Raw genomic sequence first — 10,776 nt, 5'->3', positions numbered from 1 at the left:
ATTATAGCGCCCCCCAAAAAATTGGCATTATATACATGATTTTTGCAGCTCATGCAGCTGTAAAACATTCTGGATTACAACTTGGGTCTTTTCTTACAGAATTTAAAACAAAAAAGTAATTGTAAAATAATTTAAGAAGTTAACTTTCAGTGTGCTATTCAATTATAAAATGAAAGACAGATAAACTTTACTCTGGGGTCCGGTTGGACCCCAGTAACAAATTAATTATACCTTCACAATGCAAAAAGCTGATCTTCCGGTGCTTTAGTGTTTTAATTAAGACATAAATTCCGACAAATTCATAAAACGGTGAGGCAGTATGTCACATATTTTTAAAATGGCAAACAAACATAGGTGCGGGGTCCAGATGGACTCCACTTGGTAGGATGAAGGTTATGAAAGTGAACATGTTATAGACTCATTACACATAAACTAAAATGTTTCAAGCATTTTTCTATTTTAATCAGTATGGCATACAGTACAAAAAAAAAAAACAACATCTCAAAATATTAGAATATTTCATTTCGAGTTTGAGTAAAACAGTATGAACACAGTGTATCTCTCGGTCTAGTTCAGTACACACAACCACAATCATGGGGAAGACTGCTGACTTGACTGTTGTCCAGAAGATGATCACTGATGCCCTCCACAAGGAGGGTAAGCCACAAAAGGTCATTGCTGAAAAGGGTGGCTGGAAAAGGTGCACAAGCAACAGGGATGGCCGCAGTCTTGAGAGGATTGTCAAGAAAAGTTGATTCAAGAACTTGGGAGAGCTTCACAAGGAGTGGACTGAGGCTGGTGTCAGTGTATCAAGACCCATCACGAACAGACATCTTCAAGAAAGGGGATACAACTTTCGCATTCCTAATATCAAGCTACTCCTGAGCCAGAGACAATGTTAGAAGTGTCTTATCTGGGCTAAGGAGAGAAAGAAATGGACTGTTGCTCAGTGGTACAAAGTCCTCTTTTCAGATGAAAGTACATTTTGCATTTAATTTGGAAATCACGGTTCTAGAGTCTGGAGGAAGAGTGGAGAGGCACAGAATCCAAGGTGTTTGAAGCCCAGTGTGAAGTTTCCACAGTCTGTGATGATTTGGGGTGCCATGTCATCTGCTGGTGTTGGTCCACTGTATTTTATCAAGTCCAAAGTCAACACAGCCATCTACCAGGAGATTTTAGAGCACTTCATGCTTCCATCTGCTGGCGAGCTTTTTGGAGATGCTGATTTCCTTTTCCAGCAGGACTTAGCACCTACCCACAGTGCCAAAACTACTACCAAATGGTTTGCTGACCATGATATTACTGTGTTTGATTGGCCAGCCAACTTGCCTGACCTGAACCCCATAGAGAATCTATGGGGTATTGTCAAGAGGAAGATGAGAAACACCCGACCCAAAAATACAGATACGCTGAAGGCCACTATCAAAGCAACCTGGGCTTCAATAACACCTCAGCAGTGCCACAGACTGATCACCTCCATGCCACACCGCATTGATACAGTAATTCATGGTAAAGGAGCCCCAGCCAAGTAGAGTGTATAAATGAATATACTTTTCAGAAGTTGGACATTTCTGTATTGTAAATCCTTTTTTGATTGATCTTAGGGAATATTCTAATAATTTGAGATACTGGATTTCTGATTTTCATGAGCTATAAGCCATAATCAAAATTAAAACAAAAAAGGCTTTAAATATTTCACTTTACATGTAATGAATATAGAATATATGAAAGTTTACCTTTTTGAATTAAATTATGAAAAAAATGAACTTTTTCATGGTATTCTAATTTTTTGAGATGCACTAGTATACCCATGAGATGGCAACACTACCTACTATGCCACTGTACTGCCCAAGAATAACATCAACCCACAAATCACAAACAGAACACAGACTTTCATTTTTCCGTTTATTTAAGATGAAAATATATCTTTTTAGGTCATATTTCACTGGAACATCAGGGAAACATTTCAAACAATAACGGAAGAGAGACAGACACAAACATTTTAGGCTTTAAAACCCATCACAAATATAAACCTTATTTCAAAATGGAGCCCTTACAAGACAAGACGCTAAAGCTATACGATAGTCAGCATGAAATTCATATCACCTACTATGTAAAATGTTCTCCATTAGGCCTAGTTGCTGGTCTTTGCAACGTATTAAAATAAATGCTTTCGGTTTTTGGTAGTTAATATTTCACATATGAAAAATAATAGAAAAAAATCATCTGGTGACATTTGGATTTGCAGTTTAATACCTCATTATAAATACCATACGGAGTGTGAGACCATCTGTTCCTCCCCAGATTGTCCTCAGAAGCATTAAAGCAAAAAGACAGAAAAAAAACTGCACATGCTATGACAATGTAATTCATTACAAAAAGACAGACACCCTCATTTCACTGTGCTGATTAAACCCCCATTAAAAATGTGCATGTGGTAGAGTGAACTCTGAAGAGAAAGGGCACTGGAATGTTTCCATTATAGAAATACGGTAGACCAGTTTTAATTAAGCAAAATAAGATAGCAGCTAATGAGAAAAATCAGGGGAAAAAATAAATAAAAGGGCTTCCTACAGAAGTTTGATCCTGATATGAGGTGAGTTCTGTAGTGTCACTTATAAAACGCAGTCTGAAAAGTCCAAGTAGAGATGATACTTGTTAAACCCAGACATGGAAGATGAATGAAAACTCTTGATATAAATCCAGCTTCTTGCTTTGGCTTTTAATTCCAGGCTTCGTGTTAAACAGTTTACAAGTTTAAAAAAAAGAAAACGGAGGTGAAAAACCGTGAAAAAAAACTCTGTGCACCCTTTGACACATTGCTGTGCAATCAGACACGCACACTATATAAAAAACATACACAAACCATTAAAAATAGATAATAGGATCAAAGTTGTGTCTTCAGTTAAAGCTTAAAACTCATACAGAAAGCAGCTAGGCTTCATCCAGACAGGAAGAACCGGAGAGGATCGCATTACACCATAAAGCACAGTACTCGCGTACACAATGTAGATCAAAATCAAAGAGGATGTTCCAATAGCTTGGTTTCCCTTTATGGAAAATGTTACATACAAGTTTCATATTACAGAGGCGGACAAAACAGTCACCTGGAAGCAAAAGCTATTTATAGTTGCTCAACGGACAAGTCGGAAAACGTAAAAAGCAGGACAAAAAACACCCTAACCCTCTACTCATTTACCGAAGTCTGCAAAACAAACGTTTTCATTTGAAACAATCATTTTCGTTCCAATTTGGTCAGAGACACCAACCAACCTCATCTATTCAAACTGCTGTTCATGCTCTGTCGCAGGACAGCGTAATATGCTCATCAGAGAAGCGCTATCTGCCTTCTTCCACATCCATGAGCTCACAGAGACCCACGATTGGCTAGCGTCACGGTGATTGACGCTTGAGGAGTATAGCATTCAATACAGGGATTTGAACACACTAGATAATAGTGAACAGTTTTCTGTTGCAATCCTCAGGAGTCTGACTGACTGGTTTACGAACAAAAAAAAAAAAAGAAAATCTTACTCCCTTCTTGGCTTTCTCAAAATTTTTCTTCATTTGGAATGTAGATACCAAAATACTCTTATGATGCACAGGCAGAAGCTCATCTCAGAACTAAAACTTCGGGCAGCGACTTGTAGATTTTTTTTTGTGTGTGCTGAAGGCAGAAATACGATGTTCTAGAAGAGGATAACCATCATATACATGTTTGCTTGACTAGGATGTATTAAATGCACTTATTCTATAGCTACCAATTTTATCCAGCATTTCAGTTTCTGGGAGACCAAAACATGAGACTGGGCGGCACATTAGCGCTTTAGTCAGCCCACTAGCCAAGTAAATGTATTTATGACATGTCCACCTCTGTATCAGATCATTTTTCCTAAGGTACAGAGCAATACAGGAGTTTCTTGACCTCGATCAACAAAGACCGCCCGAGAGAAGAGAAGCGACTGAAAGAGAGGTTACGTAGCACACAAGGGCGAGAGGGGGAAAAAAAAAGCCCTAATTTTTGGTCAAATTGCGACTGTCACATTAACACTCCCAGTACTTCTTCCAAACAAGTGCTGTAAACATCAAGAGGTTGAGTCCTAATTTATGGATCAAGTCTAAAGAATCTTTCCTTATCATTTCTCCTAACCAGCTAGAGAAATGGTTGAGCATCATTCATCAGTGTTGCAGAACTGGACTATAAAACTACAGGGACGTCTGAGCAACACTTATCAAATAAACACGAGTTATAGGCGGATTATGGTCCGACTTTCAGATTCGTTGGCAAAAAGATCTGGACATAAGTAACTCCTATCAAAGATCAAACCATTTGGTACAAAAAAAGTGGATGAAATCAGAAGCAGAACACTGATGAAAAGCTGATGTAGATACTCCGACTGGTTTGTGGTGCTGTATCATGGCATGGCCACTAGGGGGAAGAGAGTCAACACGCACAAACAAAATGAGGTCCAGTTGATTAAAAATGCAAAGACAAGCCTGTTTACATAATTGTCAAAGTAAGACGGAAGAGGGACTGAATCAACAGTTGTACGGCATGATTTAAAAAAAAAAAAAAAAAAACATTTGTGAAGAACCCCCCCCCCCCTTTTTTTTTTTTTAGATATAGGGAAAATACAGAATATAATCTCTTGGCTCAGTCAGTCCATCAAGAGGGCCGGGTAAGAATTCGGGATATGATAGTGTTTGAGACCCACCTCCCATGGCAATCTGACTGAAGAGACATACTGGAGAAAACTGCACAGGAAAGAACAGTATTTTGTGTCTCATGATGTAGTTCATATTCAAACACTATTCCAAGTCTCCAGCCTTTGCTGTTTTTTTTTTTTAAACCTCCATCTCATCACCACTGCAATCTCTCTTCCCCTCCATCCCTCATTTCTCCAGTCAGTGGGCTTCAGTGAAGTAGTGGTATCACCACCTCCACATAGTTGCAGGGGAAATAGCCGGTCTGGCCACGCAGCGTGCCCTCGTACCAGTTCTCATCGATCTGGTTGGTCAGGGTGATGACATCACCTTCACGGAAACCCAGCTCTCCCTCGTTCTCGGCCTCGAAGTCATACAGGGCCTTACAGCAAGGCTGTTCCATTGCTACAGGACAGAGAGAGAGCGAGAAAATTCAGGATCACTAAATTATTAGCAGGTGATGCAGCATGACTGTCCATTTCCTTATTTTCCCAATTAAAGTTTAAAGGACTCGATCAAATTCGATGGGGGAAAAAAATCAAATACACTCAATTTCCATTTGTGTAGTTGATCACGTAGTCTTTTGCTATCTGATGTTCATTTTTGAGGCGAATGCATGTTTCTTTAAACTAAAATCTCACATGTGTGCAGTCAAGTCCGTAAGTATTTGGACAGAGATAGTTTTCATTTCATTTCGTCTCTCTACCCCACCACAATGGATTTGAAATGAAGCCGTAAAGATGTGTTAAGTGTAGACTTTCGGCTTGAATCCAAGGCGTTGAATTAAAAAAAAAAAAATTGCATCAGCCGTTTAGGAATTACAGCCATTTTTTACCTGACAAAAGTAATTGGAAAATTACAGTAGTGCTTGAAAGTTTGTGAACCCTTTAGAATTTTCTACATTTCTGCATAAATATGACCTAAAACATGATCAGATTTTCACACCAGTCCTAAAAGTAGATAAAGAGAACCCAGTTAAACAAATGAGACAAAAAATATTATACTTGGTAATTTGTTTATTGAGGAAAATGATCCAATATGACATATCTGTGAGTGGCAAAAGTATGTGAACCTTTGCTTTCAGTATCTGGTGTGACCCCCTTGTGCAGCAATAACTGCAACTAAACGTTTGCGGTAACTGTTGATCAGTCCTGCACACCGGCTTGGAGGAAATTTAGCCCATTCCTCCGTACAGAACAGCTTCAACTCTGGGATGTTGGTGGGTTTCCGCACATGAACTGCTCGCTTCAGGTCCTTCCACAACATTTCGATTGGATTAAGGTCAGGACTTTCACTTGGCCATTCCAAAACATTAACTTTATTCTTCTTTAACCATTCTTTGGTAGAACGACTTGTGTGCTTAGGGTCATTGTCTTGCTACATGACCCAACTTCTCTTGAGATTCAGTTCATGGACAGATGTCCTGACATTTTCCTTCAGAATTCGCTGGCATAATTCAGAATTAATAGTTCCATCAATGATGGCAAGCCATCCTGGCCCAGATGCAGCAAAACGGGCCCAAACCATGATACTACCACCACCACGTTTCACAGATGGGATAAGGTTCTTATGCTGGAATGCAATATTTTCCTTTCTCCAAACATAATGCTTCTCATTTAAACCAAAAAGTTCTATTTTGGTCTCATCCATTCACAAAAAAACATTTTTCCAATAGCCTTCTGGCTTGTCCACGTGATCTTTAGCAAACTGCAGACGAACAGCAATGTTCTTTTTGTAGAGCAGTGGCTTTCTCCTTGCAACCCTGCCATGCACACCATTGTTGTTCAGTGTCCTCCTGATGGTGGACTCATGAACATTAGCCAAATGTGAGAGAGGCCTTCAGTTGCTTAGAAGTTACCCTGGGGTCCTTTGTGACCTCGCCGACTATTACACGCCTTGCTCTTGGAGTGATCTTTGTTGGTCGACCACTCCTGGGGAGGGTAACAATGGCCTTGAATTTCCTCCATTTGTACACAATGTGACTGTGGATTGGTGGAGTCCAAACTCTTTAGAGATGGTTTTGTAACCTTTTCCAGCCTGATGAGCATCAACAACGCTTTTTCTGAGCTCCTCAGAAATCTCCTTTGTTCGTGCCATGATGCACTTCCACAAACATATTGTGAAGATCAGACTTTGATAGATCCCTGCTCTTTAAATAAAACAGGGTGCCCACTCACACCTGATTGTCATCCCATTGATTGAAAACACCTGACTCTAATTTCACTTTCAAATTAACTGCTAATCCTAGAGATTCACATACTTTTGCCACTCTCAGATATGTAATATTGGATCATTTTCCTCAATAAATAAATGACCAAGTATAATATTTTTGTCTCATTTGTTTAACTGGGTTCTCTTTATCTACTTTTCAGACTTGTGTGAAAATCTGATGATGTTTTAGGTCATATTTATGCAGAAATATACAAAATTTTAAAGGGTTCACAAACTTTCAAGCACCACTGTAACTGATGAGCATTTTCATGGCCGGATATGGCATCTTTCCTTGTTATAACAAATTAAGGAGATAAAAGGTTTGGAGTTGATTAAAAGGTGTTGAGTTTGAATCTGGCAACTGTTCGTTCGTTCGTTCGTTCGTTCGTTCGTTCAATCAATCAATCAATCAATCAATCAATCAATCAATCAATCAATCAATCAATCAATCATCGATGCAAGTAAAGGAGGCCATCATTAGATCATCATTAAAAATCCCCACATCTATCAAAGAGATGGCAGAAGCTTTAAGAATACCTAAATCAACAATTTGGTAGATTCTTAAAAAGACAGAACGCACTGGCAAGCTTAGCAACACCAAAAGACCTGGAAGACCATAGAAGGCAACTAAAGTGAAAGATTGTAAAATTTCCTTAGTGAAGGGAAAGGAAAAAAAAATGAATGGAAAGGGTTTACAGAGGGTTTACCTCAAGATGCCAACCACTGGTAACACTCAAGAACAGAAAGACCAGATTAGACTTTGCTAGAAAGAAAGCCTAGTTCTTGAACAAGATTCTTTGGACAGATGAAACCAAGATGAACTTGTGCCAGAATGATGGGAAGAGTATGGAGAAGGAAAGAAAGGACTCATTAATCCAAAACATACCACATCATCTGTCAAACATGGTGGACATGGGCATCCATGGCTGCCAGTGGAACGGAGTCACTGGTGTTTACTAATAGCAGGATGAATTCTGAATTATACAGCTATATTTTCTGCTCAGATTCAGTCAAATGCTGCCAAAAGGAACGGTGCTCCACAGGACAGATGGATAATGACCCAAAACATACTGCGAAAGCAACCCAAGAGCTTCTTATGGCAAATAAATTTTCTTAAATGACTGAGTCAGTCAGTCAACCCAATTGTATGTCAAGGAAGGAAACTCAGCATTTGTTTGATGTCCATGTGTTCCAAACATCAGGCAGTCAGGATTTTCTTCCAAGTATTAAAAATTATGCTTACAGTTATGTTTGTTGTTCCAGTTACTTCTGAGCCTGTGAAAATGAAGGGACTATGTACAAAATGGCTGTAAATCCTAAAGGGTTAATGTGATATTTTTGTTAAAACCTCACTGAATTAAAACAGAACATCTATACCTCAATCGCATCTTGAGGTCATCATATCAAATCCATTGTGGTGATGGACAGAGATAAAATGTGTGTCGCTGTCCAAATACTTATGGACCTGACTGGCTATGTCTCAACCTGCACATACTGGTATTCCTCAAAATGTTTAAAGGTGGTACTGTTTCAGACAGCTGGAGGTTATGCAGATAATAATAAAATTACACTAATTTAAAAAAAATATAAAAAAGGTATAAAGTTTATCTGGGTAAATATTGTTCAAATATTCTTGTAACAGAGACTGTTGAATATACACGAACTGTGCTGTACATTTTTGACTGTACAGTAGGTGGTGTGTGGGTGTACATGTGACTATAGGAGGAGGGGTGTGTGTGTGTGTGAGTGAGTGAGTGAGAGAGAGAGAGAGACCGTAGAGTACAGAAGTGTGTGTCAGACTCACATTGCCGTTTCTGGCGTACAGAGGTTCGGGTGGGTAGAGCAGGTGCTGCAGAAATTAAAAAAAAAAAAAATGAAATCAGTGCACTGTATAAATAGCTGTTCCTTCACCAGACTCTTTTTCTCTCTCCAAGTTAATCAGACCCAAAAAAAAATATGCAGTTCAACATGTACCAGAAAAACAAATCCACAGCTTGTGATTGGAAGCTCAACAGTGCTGTAATATAAAAGGTAATATAGTTATTATGACTCAGGCTTGTGGCAACTTTTACCAGAACAGGGGAACAGAGGCAGGATGTGAGGTGAAGCTCACCTGCGTTAAAGCTCGGGGAAGCAGGTGTTGGACTGAAGCCCCCATTAGAATCTGGGTCTAAGTCAAAGCTGGGCATTGACTTGGGCATTCGCTTCTGACGCGGCTGAGCTTGGGCATGGTCAACTCTGAGACACATACGTACACACAAACACGAAGTTAGAGAGAAAGAGAGTGGGGGTCAGGAAGAAAAAGAAAGGGTGGGGGGTCAGGAAGGAGGGGGTGGGGGTCAAGACGGAAGGAAGGAAGGAAGGGGGTGGGGGTCAAGAAGAAAGAAAAAGAGAAAGAGAGAAAGGGTGGGGGTCAGGAAGAAAAAGGGTGGGGGTCAGGAAGAAAAAGGGTGGGGGTCAGGAAGAAAAAGGGTGGGGGTCAGGAAGAAAAAGGGTGGGGGTCAGGAAGAAAAAGGGTGGGGGTCAAGAAAGAAAGAAAGGGTGGAGTCAGGAAGGAAGGGGGTGGGGTCAAGAAGAAAGAGAGAAAGAAAGAAAGAAAGAAAGAAAGAAAGAAAGAAAGAAAGAAAGAAAGAAAGAAAGGGTGGAGTCAGGAAGGAAGGGGGTGGGGTCAAGAAGAAAGAAAAAGAGAAAGAAAGAAAGAAAGAAAGAAAGAAAGAAAGAAAGAAAGAAAGAAAGAAAGAAAGAAAGAAAGAAAGAAAGGGTGGAGTCAGGAAGGAAGGGGGTGGGGTCAAGAAGAAAGAAAAAGAGAAAGAAAGAAAGAAAGAAAGAAAGGGTGGAGTCAGGAAGGAAGGGGGTGGGGTCAAGAAGAAAGAAAAAGAGAAAGAAAGAAAGGGTGGAGTCAGGAAGGAAGGGGGTGGGGGTCAAGAAGAAAGAAAAAGAGAAAGAGAGAGAGAAAGAGTGGGGGTCAGGAAGAAAAAGGGTGGGGGTCAGGAAAGAAAGAAAGAAAGAAAGAAAGAAAGAAAGAAAGGGTGGAGTCAGGAAGGAAGGGGGTGGGGTCAAGAAGAAAGAAAAAGAGAAAGAAAGAAAGAAAGGGTGGAGTCAGGAAGGAAGGGGGTGGGGTCAAGAAGAAAGAAAAAGAGAAAGAAAGAAAGAAAGAAAGAAAGAAAGAAAGAAAGAAAGGGTGGAGTCAGGAAGGAAGGGGGTGGGGTCAAGAAGAAAGAAAAAGAGAAAGAAAGAAAGAAAGAAAGAAAGGGTGGAGTCAGGAAGGAAGGGGGTGGGGTCAAGAAGAAAGAAAAAGAGAAAGAAAGAAAGAAAGAAAGAAAGAAAGAAAGGGTGGAGTCAGGAAGGAAGGGGGTGGGGTCAAGAAGAAAGAAAAAGAGAAAGAAAGAAAGAAAGAAAGAAAGAAAGAAAGAAAAAGAAAGAAAGAAAGAAAGGGTGGAGTCAGGAAGGAAGGGGGTGGGGTCAAGAAGAAAGAAAAAGAGAAAGAAAGAAAGAAAGAAAGAAAGGGTGGAGTCAGGAAGGAAGGGGGTGGGGTCAAGAAGAAAAAAAGAAAGAAAGAAAGAAAGAAAGAAAGAAAGAAAGAGTGGAGTCAGGAAGGAAGGGGGTGGGGTCAAGAAGAAAGAAAAAGAGAAAGAAAGAAAGAAAGAAAGAAAGAAAGAAAGGGTGGAGTCAGGAAGGAAGGGGGTGGGGTCAAGAAGAAAGAAAAAGAGAAAGCAAGAAAGAAAGAAAGAAAGAAAGAAAGAGTGGAGTCAGGAAGGAAGGGGGTGGGGGTCAAGAAGAAAGAAAAAGAGAAAGAGAGAAAGAGTGGGGGTCAGGAAGAAAAAGGGTGGGGGTCAGGAAAGAAAGAAAGAAAGGGTGGAG

At 40.0% G+C, this 10,776-nt stretch overlaps 1 protein-coding gene across 1 annotated transcript in view; it reads right to left on the bottom strand.

The window, feature by feature from the left end:
* Positions 1-1,891: 1,891 nt before the first annotated feature.
* sh3gl1a (SH3-domain GRB2-like 1a) overlaps positions 1,892-10,776 on the bottom strand; it is a 68,506-nt gene continuing 59,621 nt past the window's right edge. The window contains exons 8-10 of the mRNA XM_060906142.1: positions 9,029-9,153; positions 8,720-8,764; positions 1,892-5,109 (exon numbers count right to left, since the gene is read on the bottom strand). Of these exons, the coding sequence (XP_060762125.1) occupies positions 4,916-5,109; positions 8,720-8,764; positions 9,029-9,153 (364 nt within the window). The 3' untranslated portion in view covers positions 1,892-4,915. The remainder of the gene's footprint in view (positions 5,110-8,719; positions 8,765-9,028; positions 9,154-10,776) is intronic.

This window comes from Neoarius graeffei, chromosome 23 (assembly GCF_027579695.1).
Source record: "Neoarius graeffei isolate fNeoGra1 chromosome 23, fNeoGra1.pri, whole genome shotgun sequence".
In the NCBI taxonomy this organism is placed as follows: Eukaryota; Metazoa; Chordata; class Actinopteri; order Siluriformes; family Ariidae; genus Neoarius; species Neoarius graeffei.
Note: the sequence above shows the minus strand (reverse complement) of the source record. Positions and strands in the feature narration are given on the sequence as shown.